Source organism: Callithrix jacchus, chromosome 4 (genome assembly GCF_049354715.1).
Source record: "Callithrix jacchus isolate 240 chromosome 4, calJac240_pri, whole genome shotgun sequence".
NCBI lineage: Eukaryota > Metazoa > Chordata > Mammalia > Primates > Cebidae > Callithrix > Callithrix jacchus.
In genome coordinates, this window is record NC_133505.1 from 95,837,305 (window position 1) to 95,858,622 (window position 21,318).

A 21,318-nucleotide genomic window follows, 5' to 3' on the forward strand; every position below is an offset into this window, starting at 1 on the left:
TGGTCGTGGGCACCAGTAATCCCAGCGACTCAGAAGGCTGAGGCAGGAGTATTGCTTAAACTCAGGAAACGGAGGTTACAGTGAGCTGGGATCATGCCACTGCACTCCAGCCTGGGTGACATAGCAAGACTCCATCTCAAAAAAAAAAGAAGAAGAACCAGCTTGAAAAGAACACTGGGATTCCAATTTGTATATGTAAGGACATGTTTTATATGTATAAACAATGCCCATGTATTTACAAAATATAAAGAACTAAAGCCTTAACAGTGTCATCAAGTGGTAAATATTAATAGGTTTTATTTCTTCATACTGTTGCTTAACATATATTTCAGATGCAATAAAAATAAAGACATAGAAGAGAATAATGACATCAACAATTAATTCAACAGATCTTTCAAATGTAGTATATACTTTTTGTGGGTACAGAGAAAATGATTATCAAATTGTTCATACACTTAGACATAAAGGCTTACTTAACCTGAATTTTTACTAAGTCAGATTTTTTGAGGTATAATTTTCATACTCGAAGATTCATTGTTTTAAAGTTTTAACATATATACTATAAAATCACATACCCAAAATCACAAACAAGATGTGAACTATTTCTATCATTCCTAAAACAAAAAGTTCCCTTGTGCCCTTTTTGTAATATCCAATCTCTTCCCCAAATCTCTGCCCCTGGGAATCATGCATCTGATGCCCATCTCTATGGTTTTGTCTTTCAAGCCTGTCACATATACTGAATCATACAGGATGTAGACTGTATTCCGGTCTCTTTAATTTATTAACAGTATCTTTTAAAGATTCACCTAGGCTGGGCACAGTGGCTCACACCTGTAATCCCAGCACTTTGGGAGGCCGAGGCAGGCTGATCACCTGAGGTCAGGAGTTCAAGACCGCCTGGACAACACGGCGAAACCCCGTCTCTACTAAAAATACAAAAAATTTCCATGAAGGGAAAAGCATGCTTATAAAAAAAAAATACAGTTAGCCAGGTGTGGTGGCAGGCCCTGTAATCTCAGCTACTTGGGAGGCTGAGGCATGAGAATCGCTTGAACCCAGGAGGCGGAGGTTGTAGCAAGCCGAGATTGCGCCATTGCACTCTAGCCTCGGCAACAAGAGCAAAACTCTGATTCAAAAAATTAAATAAATAAGCTTCACCTAAATAATACTGTATGTACCAATAGCTCATTCCTTTGTACTGTTGAGCAGGAATTCCATGATATGAGCACGTTATATTTATGATCCAGTAGAAAAAAAAAGCTAATTATGCTTGGAAAAATATTTTATGAAGTTTAACACTTTATTAAGGACTTGAGGACTCAGCTATTTGGAGAAAAAGTTTCCTTTTTTTTTTTTTTTTTTTGAGACAAGAGTATCGCTCTGTTGCCCAGGATGGAGTGCAGTGGCAAAATCTTGGCTCACTGCAACCTCTGCCTCCCAGGATCAAGCAATTCTCCTGTCTCAGCCTCCATGTAGCTAAGATTCTAGGCATGCACCACCATGCCTGGAATATTTTTCTATTTTTAGTACAGATGGGGTTTCACCGTGTTGTCCAGGCGGTCTTGAACTCCTGACCTCAGGTGATGTGCCTGCTTTGTCCTCCCAAAGTGCTGGGATTACAGGCATGAGCCATCACACCTGGCCCAAAGGTTCCAAACAGAAAAGATTTTTGTGTTCTCACTAAGTCTTCATTTTCTAGCTTGGTCAAAAAATATATTTTCTTTGTTACCATAAATATAAAAAATTAAATACAGCATTACTTTAAAACTAACCTGATATGAGGCCGGGCATGGTGGCTCATACCTGTAATCCTAGCACTTTGGGAGGCAGAGGCAGGTGGATCACGAGGTGAGATCGAGACCAGCCTGGCCAACATGGTGAAACCCCATCTCTACTAAAAATACAAAAAATTAGCCAGGTGTGGTAGCATATGCTTGCAGTCCCAGCTACTTGGGAGGCAGAGGCAGAAGAATTGCTTGAACCAGGGAGTGGGAGGTTGCAGAGAGCCGAGATCGTACCACTGCACTCCAGCCAGGAGACAGAATGAGACGCCTCAAAAAAAAAAAAAAACCATGAAATGCCTCTATTATCAATTTGTTATGTATTTTGGGGATTCATTCCTGTAAGAAGCATTTGTTAAGTACCTATTTTGTATCAGACATTCCTCCAGGGATAGTGAAACTAAATAAATGAGGAATGTAGTGGACTCTCAAGACGCTCCACTTGGTGTGAGACAAAGAAGTGCAACAAAATCGAGTTTGCAGCCCAAAGCACAACAACAGCTCTGCTTGGGAAACCCAGGAAGGTTTCAGAGCAGGAGATGAGCCTGTCAGAGCTCACCAATGGCTGTGAGTGGGCACTGCCAGCGGAGAACACAGGCCATCTACAAGTTAAGACAACTGAAGATATATAAGACACTTGGCACATTCAAGGTGTATGGGGGTGACAAGTTTTGAAAAAATGCCAGAAGCAAGTTCCTAGCACTTCCTATGTAGGAGGTAAGCACAGTAGATGGCTCATTTTTTAAAGCACAGTTCAGTATTTCAGCAAGAAGTCAAACGCATAATCTTTAAGCCATAAGACACCTGGGATGGCAGCAACAGAAATGTACTTTGTGTTCTCTATGAATTAAGTAGGAGATTTTTTTATTTCCTAAGTAATATGTACAAGGGTTTTAGCACTAACAATTATTGAGAGTGTTGTTAAGATTGGTAAATCCAAAAGTTCAAAGACAACAAGAGAGCATATCAAAGTCAATTGTCTAAATATGACATACATGAAATAAGTGAGAAGACAAATGCTCCTGTTGTTCTTCCTATGAGCAGAATGACTCACTGCTGCTCATGACAAAAATGGAATAAGGCCAGCCTTCAAGTACAAAATAAAGTAAGAAAAGAGAAGCTGTCATATGTTCTTCATCCCTTAATCCCCACCCCCCCAAAAAAAATCACACTGAAATGTGAACTTCAGTCCTGTCCTTTCAAAGAACAGACTAGTAAATTTAAGTTGAAAAACTAAACATTCGAATGTCTACAATAGCAAAAGAAAGAGTTGCATTATGACACATCAATACAACAAACAGTATTACTGTGTGCCAGGCACAGGATGAGTTCTTAAAACACAAAGGTGAAAAACTTACTGGAGGAGCTTACAGTTGGGGCAACAAGATGACGAAAAAGACGTATCAGACACAAAAATATAGAACTGCAACTCTGAGTGAGATAAGCAACTCACAACTGCAAAATAAGCTGTATGCAGCCAGGCATGGTGGATCAGGCCTGTAATCCCAGCACTTTGGGAGGCCCAGGTGGGCAGATAAAAAGGTCAAGAGATTGAGACCATTCTGGCCAACATGGTAAAACCTCTTCTCTCTCTCTTTTTTTTTTAATGGATTGGAGGTTTCAGTGGGACGGGAGAATCACAAGGAATCAGGTGTTCAGAAGAATGTATTGAGTAGAGGTGAGGAACTAGGATGTTGAAAAGTAAAAAAAAAGGAGAGAAGGAGAGGAACAAAGAGGAAGAAAAAGAGGGAGAACAGGAATATTGCTTCATTCTAAAAATGGGTATTAATAATGGCCGATCAATAGTTTGTGTATTTAAAATGGAGGGCTCTATAAATATTTATTGAGTTTACTTGTTCCGGATCTGAGTTGAAGTCCTGGATATCCTTATTAATTTTCTGTCTGGTTGAGTCTAAATCTCGTTATGGGTCTTATGTATCTGGGTATTAAGATCTCTTATTGTTGCATTGATCCTTTTACCACTGTATCTTTGTTGCTTTGAAATCTATTTTATCAAATGTGAGAATTGCAACTCCTGCTTTTTGTTTATTTATTTTTGCTCTCCATTTGGTTGGTAAATTTTTCTCCAATCCTTTGTTTTAAGTCTTTGTGTATCTTTGGATATACCGTTAGGTTTTGGCTCTATCTTTTGATTGGGGGATTTAGTCGATTTAAATTTAGGGTTACTGCCATTTGATGTTAACTGGCTATTTTATCCATTCGTTGAGGTAAATTCTTCTTTATGTTGATGCTCTTTACTTTTTGGTATATTTTTAGAAAGGCTCATACTGGTTGTTCCTTTCTACGTATAATGCTTCTTACAGAAGTTCTTGTAAAGCAGTTCTGGTGGTAATAAAATCTCTGAGTACTTGCTTGTTCATAAAAGATTTTATTTTTCCTTCAATTGTGAAGCTTAGTTTGGCAGGATATGAGATTCTAGGCTGAAAGTTCTGTTCTTTAAGTATGTTGAATATTGGCCCCCACTCTCTTCTGGCTTGTAGGGTTTCTGCTGAGAGATCTCCTGTAAGTCTAATAGGCTTCCCTTTATGGGCAACCTGGCCTTTCTCTCTGGCTGCCCTTAGTATTTTCTCCTTCATTTCTAGAAATTTGCTGGTCCATGAGCGACGAAAATTCGTCTGAAAGTGTGGCGTCCTCTCGTTCTCTGAGCTTTCACTGGGACCTACAATCCTGAGCTGTTAGTGATCAGCCATCTTGGATTTCTCCTGGTGAATCTAACGATTATGTGCCTTGGGGTTGCTCTTCTTGAGGAATATCTTTGTGGTGTTCTCTGTATTACCCGGGGTTGAATAGTGTCCTGCTTTGCTAGATTGGGAAAATTTTCCTGGATAATATCCTGAAAAGTATTTTCCAGCTTGGATTCATTCTCTCCATCACATTCAGGTACACTAATCAAACGTAGATTGGGTCTTTTCACATAGTCCCATATTTCTTGGAGACTTTGCTCATTCCTTTTCATCCTTTTTACTCTATTCTTGTCTTGTCGTTTTATTTCATTAAGTTGGTCTTCGACCTCTGTTATCCTTTCTTCTACTTGATCCATTCTGCTATTTAAACTTGTGCATATTTCACTAAGTTCTCGTGTTGTATTTTTCAACTCCGTTAGTTCATTTATATTCCTCTCTATGTTGTCTATTCTTTTCAGCATTTCGTCAAACCTTTTTTCAAAGTTCTTAATTTCTTTACATTGGGTTAGAACAAGTTCTTTTAGTTCCCAGAAGTTTCTTATCATCCACCTTCTGAAGCCTACTTCAGATAATGGAACACAGTCCTTTTCCATCAGGGCTTGTTCCGTTGCTGATGAGGAACTGCAATCCCCTGTAGAGGGAGAGGGGTTCTGATTTTGGGTATACTCGGCCTTCTTAGAGTGGTTTTTTCCCTTTATTATAAATTTATCCGTCTGTCGTCTTTACAATTACCGCCTTTCTAATTAGGTTTCTGAGTTGACGTCCAATTTATTGATTCCCAGTGCTGGGATTCAAGCAACCCACTGCGCCGGCCAAAATAGCAGCGACAGGACTGATGGTGCTCTTCTGCCTGGGAATCTCTGGTCTGGCTTCCTTCTTGAGTCTGCAACAAGCGGCTCTGCCTTCCCAGAGCTCCAGACACTGGTCAGTAAGGGAACCAGTCCTGTTTACTCTACATGAAGAGCTGCCGCACTAGGGCACCGGCAAAACCGCTGCGCTGGCCACAAGAGTCACGCTGGCGACCTGTGGGGCTCCTCCACTAGAAATCTGCTGGTCCGTGAGCAACGAAAATTCGTCTGAACGTGTGGCATCCTCTCATTCTCTGAGCTTTCACTGGGAGCTACAATCCTGAGCTGTTAGTGATCAGTCATCTTGGATCTCTCTCAATGTTATTCTTCGGTAAAATCTCTTCTCTACTAAAAATACAAAAATTAGCTCGGCATGGTGCTGCATCCCTGTAGTTCCCGCTACTCGGGAGGCTGAGGCTGCAGTGAGCAGAGATCGCGCCACTGCACTCCAGCCTGGCAACAGAGCAAGACTCCATCTCCCCAAAAAACAAAACAAAAAAAATTAGGCTGTATGCACTTATAAAACCACATTGGCAAGGGAAGGCTTCTTAGAGGTTACATGATCAGTATTTTCCCAGTAACATGTTAAATTAAATACCATGAAAATCCCTCTATTAATAAACATCAAAAATGTGGCAGCCAGGTGCAGTGGCTCATGCCTGTAATTCCAACACTTTGGGAGGCCACAGATGGATCACTTGAGTTTGGGAGTTTGAAACCAGTCTGACCAACATGGTGAAACCCCATCTCTACCAAAAATACAAAAATCAGCTGGTGTGGTGGCATGCGCCTATAATCCCAGCTACTCAGGAGGCTGAGGCAGGAGAATCACTTGAACCTGGGAGACAGAGGTTACAGTGAGCCAAATTTTCATCACTGTACTCCAACCTTGGTGAGAAAGCGAGACCCTACTACCAAAAAAAAAAAAAAAAATCAGCTGAGTATGATGTTGCACACCTGTTAATTCCAGCTACTCAGGAGCTGAGGCAGGAGAATCATTGGAACCAGGGAGGCAGAGGTTGCAGTGAGCCAAGATTGTGCCGCCCACTGCACTCCAACCTGGGCAACAGAGCAAGACTACATCTCAAAAAAATAAAAAGTAGCCTGGTGTGGAAGCAGCCACCTGTAATCCCAGCTACTCAGGAGGCTGAGACAGGAGAATCACCTGAACCCAGGAGGCAGAGGTTGCAGTGAGCTGAGATTGCACCACAGAGCACTGTTCTGGGCGATAGAGCAAAACTATGTCAAAAAAAAAAAAAGAAAAGAAAAGAAAGAGAAAAGAAAATGTAGGATAAAATATCTGGTTTGTGGCCAGGTGCAGTGGCTCACACCTGTAATCCCCTTATAACCTTGTAATCAAGAATTGCTTGAACTGATGAGGTGGAGGTTACAGTGAGCCGAGATCACGCCATGGCACTCCAGCCTGGGCAACAAGAATGAAACTCTGTCTCAAAAACAAAAAAAATATTGAAGTTTATTTAGTGTCATATAATTATCTATACACATAAATCAAGAAAGGGCAAAGCATCTCTTCCATGTCTAAATGACCACTGACCATGCTTTGTCTGCCAATCTCCTAGAGAAAGCACTGCAGAAGGGAAATCCTCCAAGTGAGACATACAAGGGAAGTGGGGCATGAGCACAGCCAAGTGAGGTATACTTCTTATGGATCTAGGATAACCAAAATACTACAAACTGAATCAATGTAGAAAACCTATAAAGTGATTTACCTCAATTCTCATTAATGCCTAGATCAAAATGTCCATTAAGTTACATGTGAAAGACATTATTACATCAAAACAACTTAGTAAAACGATCCTGTTGAGACAATTGGGAAAATCTAAACATAATCCAAAAATTCAATGATACCGCAGAATTACTATTTATTTTATTGTACATAATAATGTTATTGTGGTTATATATAATGATCTTAAATTTTTAGAGATGTATGCTGGAAGTTTGCTTTCAAATGTATTAGGACAGAAAAAAATAATACATGAAGCAAATACAGTAAAATACTAGCACATAGAGTGTAAAATTTAGATTGATAACTGTTCTGGTGGTTTATTATACTATTTCTTGTTTCATGCAAGTTTGGAACTTTTCATGTAAAAAAGAAAAGCATTGATTCTAAGAGGAGCATACCTCATTCAGTTCTCTCTTATCCAGATTATTCAGGTGAATTTTGGTCCAATATTTGTCTAGCAAAGTAGCATGACTATTTAGCGGTTGATACCAATTTCCTCCACAGCTCAAGAGTCTACGATTCAAAATAAAAAACACAGTCAAACAAAACTCCAAATTTTAATCCTGAATTATGCCTCTGGATATTACTTGCTGTATATTGTCTCAAATATGAAGAATACTCATAAACCCTTCTGTTTCCAGATACTATACTGTTGGGCTTACAGAGCAGACGAGAAATGAAAGGCTGACAGTTAACCCATGTTTGGCTCTTCTCCTAAGAAGGAGTGATAGTGCTTTAACCAAGTATTTTTAAATCACTGCAAATGATTCTACAAGGTAAAAGTTTTTATTTCAATGACACGTTCCTCTTCCTTAAGGGATAAATAACCACAGGAAAGAGAAAACATACTCTAAGGTCCATATCAACAACATTAAGTTCACAGCTTATTACCAGAAGCTACAGTACTTAAAACCATTAAAAATTTCCAGTGGAGAAGGAATATACATTAAACATACACTCTGGGAAAGGTACATGCTTATCAATAAGCCACTTAATCCTCACAACTGTCCTAAGAGGAAGATGCCGTTCTTTTCTTCTGACATAAATGGAAGACAAGGAAAGCATGGCCCTTGTACACTCAACTATGACCGCAAACAGCAGAACTAAAAATTAAATTCAAGTTTATCGGATTACAAGTTTGTCTAATATCTTTCCATGATGTCCCAGGTCTTTATGGGAAGTGTTTAAATCTACAGGAAAGAACTTCACCATCTCTATAAATAAAATCAAGGTCAGCCAGGCTTGGTGGCTCATGTCAGTAGTCCCAGCACTTTGGGAGGCCACAGTAGGAAGATTGCTTGAGTCCAGGAGTTCGAGACAGACTGGGCAACAACTTGAGGCTTCATCTCTAAAAAAACATTAAATAGGACAGATGCAGTGCCTCATGCCTGTAATCCTAGCATTTTGGGAGGCCAAGGAGGGTAGACTGCTTGAGGCCAGGAGTTCAAGATCAGCCTGGGCAACATGACAAAACCCCACTCCTACTAAAAACACAAACATTAGCCAGGAGTCCTGGCATGTCACTGTAGTCCCAACTACCTGGGAGGTTGAGGCATGAGAATCGTAAGAATCACTTGAACCTAGGAGGCAGAGGTTGCAATAAGCCAAGATCATGCTACTGCACTCTAGCCCTGGCAAGAGCTGAGACTCATTCTCAAATAAATTAATTTAAAAAATAAACCAAGGTCTATTAAAACTAACAGTGCCAGGTTCAATGGCTCATGCCTGTCATTCCTACAATTTAGGAGGCCACAGCAGGAGGAATGCTTGTGGCCAGGAGTTCGAGATCAGCCTGGTCAATGAGGGAACATCCTATCCCTTAAAAAAAAAAAAAAAAAAAAGAAAAGAAAAGAAATTTATTTTTAGCCAGGCATGATGGTGTACATCTGTAGTCCTATGTACTCAAGAGGCTGAGGCAGGAGATCACATGAGCCCAAGAGTTTATGGTTATAATAAGCTATGATCAAGCCACCCCTCTCCAGCCTGGGTGACAAAGCAAAACACTATTTATGATTAAAAGAAAGGTAGAAGGGTTGAGCCAGGTGCAGTGGCTCATGCCTGTAATCCCAGCACTTGGGGAGGCCAAAGCGGGCGGATCACAAGGTCAGGAGATCAAGACCAGCCTGGCCAAGATGATGAAACCTTGACTCTACTAAAAATATTAAAAATTAGCCAGGCATGGTGGCGGGTGCCTGTAATCCCAGCTACTCGAGAGACTGTGGCAGAAGAATTGCTTGAATCCAGGAGGCAGAGGTTGCAGTGAGCCAGGATCACACCACTGCACTCCAGCCTAGGCAACAGACCAAGATTTCATCTCAAAAAAAAAAAAAAAAAAAAAAAGTATCAGGGTCAGCTAGGCACAGTGCATGTGCCTGTAGTCTCAGCTACTTGGGAGGCTGGGCTGGGAAAATTGCTCGAGCACAGAAGTTCAAGATCAGCTTGGGCAACACAGCAAGACCCCATTTAAAAAAAATAAATAAAGAATAACTGGGTCTAGGAAGGTATTCCTTCAGTACTATTGGGTTAGCTCCATGTTCCATCTGGAAGTGAATGTTAACTGAGGTAAACACTAATATAATCAGTAACTATAAAATGGTGTTAGTTTCACTCATGGGGATTTTTAAAACATTGAAGAAACTGTGCAGGTATAGACTAGCAGTAAGATATAAACCATTGCCTTCATGTAATTTTAAAATGTAGGCGGGAATATATACTAAGCATGTTCAGTTTTTGGGCCTCTGTTCATGTTTATATCAAATTAATTTTTCAATTGTGTGAAGTCTGCCTATCATTATCACCATCATGGCTAGCCAGTAACTGGGCATTTATTGTGACAGGTCTTTAGTACAAGTCATTTCACTTATTCGTTACAGCCACCATTTAAATAAGGTATTATTAACTCCATCATAACCAGACAGACAAGGTATACCTAGGTACTAAGCTTGTTAGTTATACAGCCCTGGGTTTATGTCAGGACTCAAACTCAGGGCTATATAACAATAACCTCACCTCTGATTATTTTTTAAAACATGAAATAAGGTAAAGTGTTTTAAACTGGTTACTTATTAAGTGGGAAAAAATCTCTTATATTATAAATGATCTTCATTAGCTCAGCATGCAGACTTATAAGTAAGTGGCTTCAGAGTGAAAACCAAAACTTACTAGTACATACCTCCTGGTTGCAAAAAACTGAAATCCAGGTGCCACTTTCAAATAGTCACCTCTGCCCGGAATCAACAGCTCTCCATTCTCCAAAAGAGGGATCAGCACAGAAACCTAAATCAGAAAACCACAATGATAAAGCTATTAAGACAGAAGTAATCAAAACAAAACAAATCTCTCAAAATGACAGACACACCCTTAGAGAAAACTTCAGCTCTCACAGTCCAAACTGTGATCAATATGCAGGTGGGAACGTCTGAACCACCTACACTCCAGCACAATGTATACACTCAACACTGATTAGTCAGGCATGATGGTGCGTGCCTGTAGTCCCAGCTACTCAGGAGGCGGAGGCAGGAGAATCATCTGAACCCAGAGGCAGAGGCTACAGTGAGCCGAGATCATGCCACTGTACTCCAGCCTGGGCAGCAGAGCAAGACTCTGTCTCAAAAAAAAAAAAATTGATATGCCTAAAAGCTATGGCACAAAGATTCTGTTACATTTAAGGTAGAATGTGCACATGAAGCAGCAGAAAGAAGTAAAGTGTAAGGCTGGGTGTGGTGGCTCACACCTGTAATCCCAGCACTTTGGGAGGCTTAGGCAGGCGGATCACCTGAGGTCAGGAGTTCATGACCAGCCTGACCAACATGGAGAAACGCTATCCCTACTAAAAATACAAAAAAAATTAGCTGGGAGTGGTGGCACATGCCTATAATCCCAGCTACTTGGGAGGAAGAGGTAGGAGAATGGCTTGAACCCAGGAGGAGGTTGCGGTGAGCCAAGATAGTGCCATTGCATTCCAGCCTGGGCAACAGGAATGAAACTCCATCTCCCCCCAAAAAAAAAAGGTAAGGTTTAGAGATAAGTAATAAAAGGCCCATTGTGCTGAGCTAAGGGCTTTGAACTTTTTCATAAGAGTTATCAAGAGAATTTTAGACTGAGAAGAAATAATTCTCAACTGTGCAGCAATTTGGAAAGGAGCTACCCTGGAGGAAAGGCCAAAAAGGACACTATTCCGGTAACAAAGGCAAGATAGGTAGATAAAATAAAAACCCAGTGCTAAGACAATGTGATAAGAACAGAATAAAGAGGGAAGGAAAAGGCAATAAATGACATGGAGACCATCTGAATGAGAAAAGGAGGAAGAGGTGTCTAGTGTTTAGCTGGTAACTTGAGAAAGAAAAGGTATTCTTTTGTTTTGTTTTCTTTTGTCCACAGCAAAGTGGTGTTTTTTCTTTTCTTTCTTTTTTTTTTTTTTTTTAAAAGAGAGTTTTGCTCGTTACCCAGGCTGGAGTGCAATGGCGCGATCTCAGCTCACCGCAACCTCAGCCTCCTGGGTTCAGGCAATTCTCCTGCCTCAGCCTCCTGAGTAGCTGGGATTACAGGCACATGCCACCATGCCCAGCTAATTTTTGTATTTTTTTTAGTAGAGACGGGGTTTCACCTTGTTGACCAGGATGGTCTTGATCTCTTGACCTCGTGATCCACCCGCCTCGGCCTCCCAAAGTGTTGGGATTACAGGCGTGAGCCACCGTGCCCGACCCATTTTTTCTTTTTTGTTGTGAGATGGAGTCTCACTCTGAGGCCCAGGCTAGAGTGCAGTGGTGCAATCTCTGCTCACTGCGACCTCTGCCTCTCAGATTCAAGCAATCCTCACACTTCAGCCTGCCGAGTAGCTGGGATTACAAGAATGTGCCACCATGCCTGGGTTTTTTTTTTTTTTTTTTTTTTTTTTTTTTTTTTAAGTAGAGACAAGGTTTCACCATGTTGACCAGGATGGTCTTAAACTCCTGATCTCAAGTAATCTGCCCACCTTGGCCTCCCAAAGTTTCATTATAACATCTTCATCCTGAAGCATAAAGATCCTGGCATCTTGTCCATGGCAAATGCTGGATCAAACACAAATGGTTCCTAGTTTTTCATCTGTAGTGTCAAGACTGTGGTTGGATTACAGGCATGAACCACCATGACCAGACAGCAAAGTGTTTTTTTGATCCTAACAATTTATTTTTTTGCCATAGTAGGTTTTGTTTCTGCTTTTCTTTTTTGTTAGTGCTTAAGAAAAGGCTATTCTGAAAAAAAGAAAATAAGCCCAATTTGGACATCTTGAACTTTGTGCTGGCAATGGATATGCCAAGTAGAGTTCTGTTGTTTTTTCTTAAGAATGTGGGCTAGCCCACTTTGCAGACACCGCCACCCCCGGAGCCCTCTGCCACTAGCCACAGTCTACCCCACCATGTTCTTCAGTTTTGCCATGAGGATGAGCCCTTGGGCCACATCTCCTCAGAGCTGTTTGCAGACAAATTTTGAAAGATAGCAACATCTTTCCTGCTAAGCAATGGAGAGAAAGGATTTGGTTATAAGGGTTCCTGCCTTTACACAATTATTCCAGGGTTTATGTGTCAGGGTAGTGACTTCACATCCCATAATGGCACCTGCAGCAAGTCCATCTATAGGGCAAACTTTCATTATAACATCTTCATCCTGAAGCATAAAGATCCTGGCATCTTGTCCATGGCAAATGCTGGATCAAACACAAATGGTTCCTAGTTTTTCATCTGTAGTGTCAAGACTGTGGTTGGATGGCAAGCATGCGGTCTTCAGCAAGGTGAAATAAGCCATGAATATTATGGAAGCCATGGAGCATTTTGGGTCCAGGAACAACAAGGCCAATAAGAGGATCACCACTGCTGACTGTGGGCAACTCTAATAAACTTGACTTGTGAGGCCAGGTGCAGTGGCTCATGCCTGTAATCCCAGCACTTTGGGAGGCCGAGGTGGGCATATCTCCTGAGGTCAGGAGTTTAAGATAAGCCTGGCCAACATGGTGAAACCCATTCTCTACTAAAAATACAAAAACCAGCCAGGTGTGGTGGCACGCACTTGTAGTACCAGCTACTGGGGGGCTGAAGCAGGAGAATCACCTAAGGATGGGAGGCAGAGGCTGCAGTGAGCCGAGATCACACCACTGCACTCCAGTGAGACTTCGCCTCAAAAAAAAAAAAAAATTTGACCTGTGTCTTCTCTTAACCACTAGAACCATTCCTTCTATAGCTTACAAGAGCATCCCCTCCACTCCATTTGCTTGCAGTATCCTTATATAATCTTTGTGCTCTCACTGCAGTTCCACATTCTCTCTGTGTTCCATATTTTCCTTATTCCCTTCTACATCTACTTGGATAGCAGAGTTAAGTTTATGGTTATGAAATAAAAACTAAGCAACAAAAAAAAGTGTGGACTAGACATATGGATCTAGGAGTTGTGAGTTTATAAAGGAAGTTTCGAAAGGAAAAAAAAGCGAGAAGAGCAGAGAGCCAAGGAAGAGGGTTCTAAAATATCAGACATAATTTTTTTAAGCATCAGTATTTCATACATGGCTAGGAGCTGGAAGAGAAGCCCAAAATAATATAGAAGCAATTCCAACATACTCGAAAACTTGAACCTAAAGAAAATTATCCTGAATGAGGTCTGTAAAAGCTACTTTAAAATGATAATGGGCCAACTATGAGCTGAGAAGTTCTGGAAAAAGCAAAATAGTAAGAACATCTGTATAATCCGCACAATGTGCACACACATCCATAGACCTAATGGTGAAACCTCATCTCTACTAAAAGAAATACAAAAATTCGCCGGGCATAGTGGCACATTCTTGTAATCTCAGCTACTAGGGAGGCTGAGGTGGGAGGATTGCTTGAATCCAAGAGGCAGAGGTTGCAGTGAGCCAAGATCACACCACTGCATGCCAGGCCGGGCAACAAGAGCAAGATTCAGTCTCAAAAAAAAGTAAGAATTGGCCGGAGGCAGTGGCTCATGCCTGTTATCCCAGCACTTTGGGAGGCCGAGGTGGGCAGATCACCTGGGGTCGGGAGTTCGAGACCAGCCTCACCAACACAGAGAAATCCTGCCTCTTCTAAAAAAATACAAACAATTAGCCAGGCGTGGTGGTGCATGCCTATGATCCCAGCTTCTCAGGAGGCTGAGGCAGGAGAATCACTTGAATTGAGAGGCAGAGGTTGCAGTGAACCAAGATTATGCTGTTGCACTCCAGCCTGGGCAACAAGAGCAAAATTCTGTCTCAAAAAAATAATAATTACAAAAATAAATAATAAGTAAAGCTAATGACTTCCCAGATAACCTGATATCTGATTAAAAAAAAAAAAAAAAGGGCACCAAAAAGGAAAAAACTTAACAAATATTTTTAAACTGCCTTGTCGTTTACATCTCAGTTTTATTTTTAAGTCTCATTGGTAGGAGTCAGCCCTGGCTCTGGGCTTAAGAAAACTGAGTTTCCAGTTCTGTAAAAGTGAACATTAAGACACCAGAACACAGTGATCAAACTGTGAGGCCCTCTCTGGGCCAATATCTCCAGAACATCTCCTCATCACACTCTAAAAACATTGATATAACATACACACTTATTTTCAGCTACGTTGATATAACATACACACTTATTTTCAGCTACTCCTTCCCCTTCATCTCTCCCTAAACACTCTCTCTCACACATACACATTCACACATAGACACACACACACACTTTCTCTCATATTCAAGAGAGAAAAGTCGATGTACAGTTAATTTAAGTGGGTTCACCCTAAAAGAAAATTAAGATCAGCTGGGCATGGTCGCTCACACCTGTAATCCCACCACTTTAGGAGGCCAAGGTGGGCAGATTACCTGAGGTCAGGAGTTTGAGACCAGCCGGGCCAACATGGTGAAACCCTGTCTCTACTAAAAACACAAAAATTAGCCAGGCATGGTGGCATACGCCTGTAATCTCAGCTACTCAAGAGGCTGAGGCAGAATTGCTTGAGCCTGGGAGATGGAGGCTGCAGTGAGCTGAGACTATGCCCCGCTGCACACCAGCCTGGCTGACAGAGTGAGACTTCAGAATACAAAGGTAACATGGATTGTCTCAATGGCTAATTTCATACATATAGAAGTGGTCTTTTTACAAACCAAAATACACACCCAGCATATTTTTCTTAATGAAGCAAAAGGCAAGTACATTCTTACTACATCATCTCCTCCTTCACTTGTCCTCAGCCCATTGCTCTGCAACTGCCACAGCTAAGAAGCAGGATCTCAAGCTTCTCAATATATCTGTTACATGGCTGAGATGTTCCAAACCAGACCTAATCTTGGAAAAGGTTGATCTCATATTCAATTAGAGGAGGAAAAAAATTACTGTGAAACTGATCACGTATTTGACTACTATAGGAAACAGCACAACAACCAAAATTTTATAGATCCTCTATCAAACAAGAAACTAGTCAACTAATTTAGGAGCACAAATCAGATAAGGCAAGTAACTGTGAAGTACCTACAACATAGCATGTCTAACCAAATACCTTTTTTGTTTAGACCATCACCAGAATCGCTATTAACAAAATGCTTTTGCAAGACAGGAAAATATATTAAGGGACAATGATTTTGTGAGATAATATACCACGTCCAAGGGAGCATAGTCAATGTCTTCCAGAAGGATCCAGTGACCCATCACGGCTGCCTGTGTCAGGGTGCCAGGCTGCCACACAAACTCTCCAGGAACATCTGTGCAGCGATACATCCCCAAAAGCATCTGCAAAAATAGAAAAAATTACTGAAAAATCACACCTGTAGTGGCAATGCTCCAACCTTTGATTAACTGTTAATCTTCTATAGATAGGTATAAGTAAGTAGGCACTTGAGGTTTATACAAGTTGGCCTCAACAGTTATAAGCAAGACCAGTAACTATTCTTATATTCCCTTACCAAAAGCAGTATTTTAATGTAAATATTGACAAGCATGACAAGCCACCAAAACTGAACATTTCCTTATTACCTTACTGTCAGTCTGATCTCCAAGCTGGACTTTGAGAAGCTGAGGAGGCTTCCTTCTACCTGTCATTGCAGCTAAATATTCAACTAAGGATGTTTTGCCACATCCTATTGGTCCTTCCAACAACACAGCATTCTGAGAAGCAACTGCCATAGCCAGGGTCTGAAGGTTTTTGCAGACAGACTCAACCAGCACATAAGACCTAAGTGCCAGCTCCTGTTCACGTGAAGAACTCCTATTACCAACCTAATGAGGAAAGTGAGAGAAACAAAAGCCTTGTCAATTAGAGTCCTTCCCTCAAGGAAGGACACCAAGCCTTCTATCCTTATATAAACCTTTGCAAGTAAATTAGTAGTACCAAAACGATAACAACAGGTATGTCATCTAAAGTAAATATCACTTGGGCACAGTTGCATGTGCCCATAGTCTCAGCTACTGGAAGTGCTGACATGGCAGTATCATTTCATCCCAGGAATTCAAGGATATAGTGAGCCATCATCACACCACTGCACTCCAGCCTGGGTGACACAGAGACCCCAACTCTAAATACAAATAAATTTTTTTTTTTTGTGACGGAGTTTTGCTCGTTACCGAGGCTGGAGTGCAATGGCGCGATCTTGGCTCACTGCAACTTCCGCCTCCTGGGTTCAGGCAATTCTCCCGCCTCAGCCTCCTGAGTAGCTGGGATTACAGGCACGCACCACTGTGCCCAGCTAATTTTTTGAATTTTTAGTAGAGACGGGGTTTCACCATGTTGACCAGGATGGTCTTAATCTCTTGACCTCGTGATCCACCCGCCTCGGCCTCCCAAAGTACTGGGATTACAGGCTTGAGCCACCACGCCCGGCCTAAATAAATAAATTTTTAAAAATAAAGCAAGGGGCCAGGTAGTGGCTCATACCTATAATCCCAGTATGTTGTGAAGCAAAGGCGGGTGGATCACCTGAAGTCAGGAGTCTCTGATCAGCCTAGCCAATGTGGCAAAACCCCATCTCTACTAAAAATTTTAAAAAATTAGCTAGGCATAGTGGCATGTGCCTGTAATCCCAGCTACTCCGGAAGCTGAGGCTGGAGAATCACTTGAACTCAGAAAGCAGAGGTTGCAGTGAGCCAAGATAGTGCCACTGCATTCCACCTGGGTGAGAAAAGCAAAACTCCATCTCAAAAATAAATAAATAAAAATAAAGCAAGGATCTGATTTTTTTTTCCCCTTTCCATTTTATTGGGGGTGAGGGATGGAGGATATTCCACGGGAAGTAGGGAAGCAGAATTTGTTGGCAAATTTCAGAAAGTCTCCCAAAGTTTAAGTAGCCAAAAAAAAAAGCTGATCCACAAGGGTGGGGGAGAGCAAACCTCATCTATTACTTTTGGATTTTTCCTTTCTTCCCCTCCCCATATTATAGGATTTCCCATCTAAGATCACAAATGTACACAATACATTTATAAGATAATCAGGAAAATACAGACACTGAGAGAATACTTTATATTATAAATTTTTAATTTTTTTGGTATAATAACAGTACTGGGGTTATTTTTTAAGTTTGTTTCTTTTAGAGATATATACTGAAATATTTTCATATAAAATAGTATGATGCCTGGCATTTCCTTTAAAGTAATAGAATTCAAGGAAGTTGTGCGGAAATATAAATGAAATGTAATTGATAATTATTGAATACCCAGCACTGTGGTATTCACTATACCATTCTTTCTACTTTGGAATATGTGTGACATTTTCTGTAACAAAAAGTGAAAAAGAGTATTAGAATGAACCCGATATGTTTAATGAGTATAGAATTTCAGTTCTGCAAGATGAAAACGTTCTGAGTCAGATAAGGTGGCTTGTACCCGTAATCCCAGCACTTCAGGAGGCTGAGGAGGGAGGACAGCTTGAGGTTAAGGGTTTAAGACTAGCTTGAGCAACACAGTGAGACTGTCTGTACAAAAAATTTAAAAATTAGCCAGGCGTGGTGGCACACACCTTTAATCTCAGCTACTCAGGAGGCTGAGGTGGAAGGACCCCTTGAGCCCAGGAGTTTGAAGTTACAGTGAGCTTTGATCACACCACTGCACTCCAGCCCAGGTAACAGAGTGAGACCCTGTTGCCAAAAAAAAAAAAAAAATTCTAGAGATTGGTTAAATAGCAATGTGAACTAATGTGTAAAGCTAAAAATGTTAGCATGGTAAATGTCATATTTATGTTATCAAAATTTTTTAATTTGTAGCCAGGTGTGGTAGCTCACGCCTGTAATCTCAGCACTTTGGGAGGCTGAGGCGGGCAGATCACCTGAGGTCGGGAGTTCGAGACCAGCCTGACCAACATAGAGAAACCCCGTCTCTACTAAAATACAAAAATAGCTGGGCAAGATGGCGCACGTCTGTAATCCCAGCTACTCGGGAGGCTGAGGCAGGAGAATCACTTGAACCCAGAAGGCGGAAGTTGCCATGAGCCAAGATTGTGCCATTGCACTCTAGCCTGGGCAAAAAGAGCACAACTCCGCTCAAAGAAAAAAAATTTAATTTGTTAAATAATAACAATGCATCTAAGATAATGGGGGGAAGACCTCTTGAAAAGTGGAATGATTTATAACTTTTAAAGGGTAGTAACTTCTCAAATATGGCTGGTTCCCTAAAGATACGTGAGGACTAAATGAGAAATTCAGAGCGGGAAGCCTTGAACTTTCCTCAGGGCTGTCCCTCTCAGAAATTTAGCAGGCATGCTACACCCAACTCTACCCTGCACTTGGGCACCAGGGTCCCCACTGCCAACCAACAGCAGGCCCATTCTAAACAGAATCCTTCCCTATGTTAAAATCCTAATGCCCTACACATAACCTAGGTTAGGATACTGGTTACAGGGTACATGGGGGGTGTAAAGAGGGGAAGGGGGATGGGTCTTCACAACAAGAAAAAAGCACAAAGAGCTTTAGAAGGTCTGGTTTTTGGTATTAGCAATTATACAACTATACACTTACAACAATGTGCATTTTCCTATACATATAAGTTTTTTTTAATGCTACTGACCAGAGCCCAACTCACGATTCAAGAAATGACCCAGGACTTATTCCAAGAAGAAAAGTGGGCGGATCTGACCATCAGACAAAGTGGCAACTGACTGAAAACTGCTATGGAAAAAGAGACTGGCTTCTAAAAGTACCAGATTCATGATCTGTAAGGCTGTTCAAGTATGATCTCAAGCCATTCTTGGAACGAAGCTTACTGGATACGGCAAAGAGGAAGTATACTACAGATACTGGACTCATACAATGAGATTCTGAAAGAAGACCAGACCTAAGACTATGTTAGCCACAGAGCAGACCAAGAGTCTCCAGCAAGTAATTCTGCCTTTGAATTACATCAACATGGGATTACAACATGTGCTATAGCCCTTCACATAGTTTTTGCAGTGAGCAAGCAAGAAGATATATGGAAGAGGTCTACTCAAGTTAAAGGCATCACACAGGCACATTAGTTTTTAATTTCATATTAAACAGGGACAGGCTGGGTACAGTGGATCACGCCTGTAATCCCAACACTTTGGGAGGCGGAGCGGGATGATATCTTAAGACCAGGAGTTCCAGACCACCAGACAACATAGTGAGATCCTGTCTCTACAACTTAAAAAAATTAATAAAAAAAAAAAAACAGGAACAATGGGAATATCAAGGGAAAAGCCCAAGATGAATTTCTCTTAATTTCACCCTGAATACTTCCAAAAATGGAATAGCATTTAACAAACTAAATTTAGCTCACAGCTGGTACACAGAGCCCAGCCAAAGACAGAGCACATTAAGTGTTTAGTATGGGGAAGTGAACACACCCTCTACTGATGCCAACATACCGGCTCTCCAGAGGCTGGTGGCTGCCCGGGCAGCACCACACCACAGACAGCTGTCACCCTAGGGGAGAGGTCAGACGAAACAAGGTGTCCCTGTAAGTACTGCAGCTCCTTCTCCTTATGCCAAAGGGAGGCTTCTGGATTGGCCAAAACCAAAGCCTTCTCTAAGTCCTGCAACTGGGCCTCTTCTAATAACCTGAGAGAAAGGAGAGTCTCATCAATTATCTTATTTCTCGGAAATGCTATAGCAAGACCCACAGTTACCCCTGGTCTGTCGCCCCCAGAAAAGAAAAAATGAAGAAATGCTATAGCAAGATAGTAAGACCTCCACGAAGGCTCCTGCTTACCTCAACCTGAAATGGATCAATTCATCACTATTAAATATCTTCTTAAGGAATGATAATTTGTGCTCTTCACTCATACAGGTGACCAAAGCAAGACAATTGGCCGTATACCTGGGGAAAAAGAAAGTATGTAAATTCAGTTTACCTGCAGCTGATTATAAAGAATAAATAAAATTTACTAGCCAACTGAACACTAGAAAAGGAAATCTCAATTATAACACATTTAGGAACAGAAAATACAAATAAGGCACAATAAATTTTACTTAATGGAAAATGAAAAAGGCGAGATCCACTCATATCATCTCATTTTCCTCTGCAATAACATGTGATTAAAGAAAGGAAATAAAAACTCAAAAGCCACAAGAACAAAAATACCAAATTTTAAACGGTTTCCTTTCCCTCCTCACAAACATAACTCCACACATGCCCTGTACCAGCCCCACTCTAGAAGTACAAAAAAGTCTAGCAGCTACGTACCAGCGAACCAAGGTGTCATGGCTTCTGAGGAGAGGGACACACACACTCCAGTCCCAGAGCTCCCGGAACACAGACTGCTCCTGCTGCAGAAACCTGTAGGCTGCTTCCATTAGGTCCCGGAGCTTCATCCTCCTACGTCCGTAGCGGACTGGATTAGCATCTGAACTCTCTAGGAAGAGTCTTTGAAAGACTGGGAATGTGTCCTTGAAATACCTCAGGGCAAACCTTCAAAAACAAAGAATACAGGCATCCCCAACTTAACACTGTTTGGACTTAATTTTTCAGCTTTGTAATCGGTTTATCAGAGTATTAAACGCATTTCAACTTCAGCTATTTTCAACAAGGAGTATCTACATTTTCAATGATTGGTGGGAATATCACAGAACAAATCTCTCTACTCCGAAAGAACCACAGATCAGAACTCCCCAAGTGTCTGACAACATAGGAAGATGAATGCTAAATCTAGCTAGTTCTAAAATTTTGTTCTGTTCAATTTCAGGAACCAGGACCGTGACATAAGATAATTCTAAGAGGATACAAAAACCTAAAGTAATTACCTACAAAAGGAGGGGGTACTCATCGTAAGTGTTTATAATTA

At 41.2% G+C, this 21,318-nt stretch overlaps 1 protein-coding gene across 5 annotated transcripts in view; it reads right to left on the reverse strand.

Annotated features, from left to right (window-relative positions):
- Positions 1-21,318, reverse strand: part of MDN1 (midasin AAA ATPase 1) — a 185,725-nt gene that overhangs the window by 142,530 nt on the left and 21,877 nt on the right. For all 5 annotated transcript variants that reach the window (XR_008480744.2, XM_008994773.5, XM_078369784.1 and 2 more), the window contains exons 3-9: positions 20,721-20,945; positions 20,247-20,354; positions 19,903-20,095; positions 16,068-16,310; positions 15,693-15,824; positions 10,257-10,360; positions 7,483-7,597 (exon numbers count right to left, since the gene is read on the reverse strand). Coding sequence is in view for 4 of the 5 variants with exons in the window: in XM_008994773.5 (XP_008993021.2) it covers positions 7,483-7,597; positions 10,257-10,360; positions 15,693-15,824; positions 16,068-16,310; positions 19,903-20,095; positions 20,247-20,354; positions 20,721-20,945 (1,120 nt within the window). In the remaining variant the exon portion in view is untranslated. The remainder of the gene's footprint in view (positions 1-7,482; positions 7,598-10,256; positions 10,361-15,692; positions 15,825-16,067; positions 16,311-19,902; positions 20,096-20,246; positions 20,355-20,720; positions 20,946-21,318) is intronic.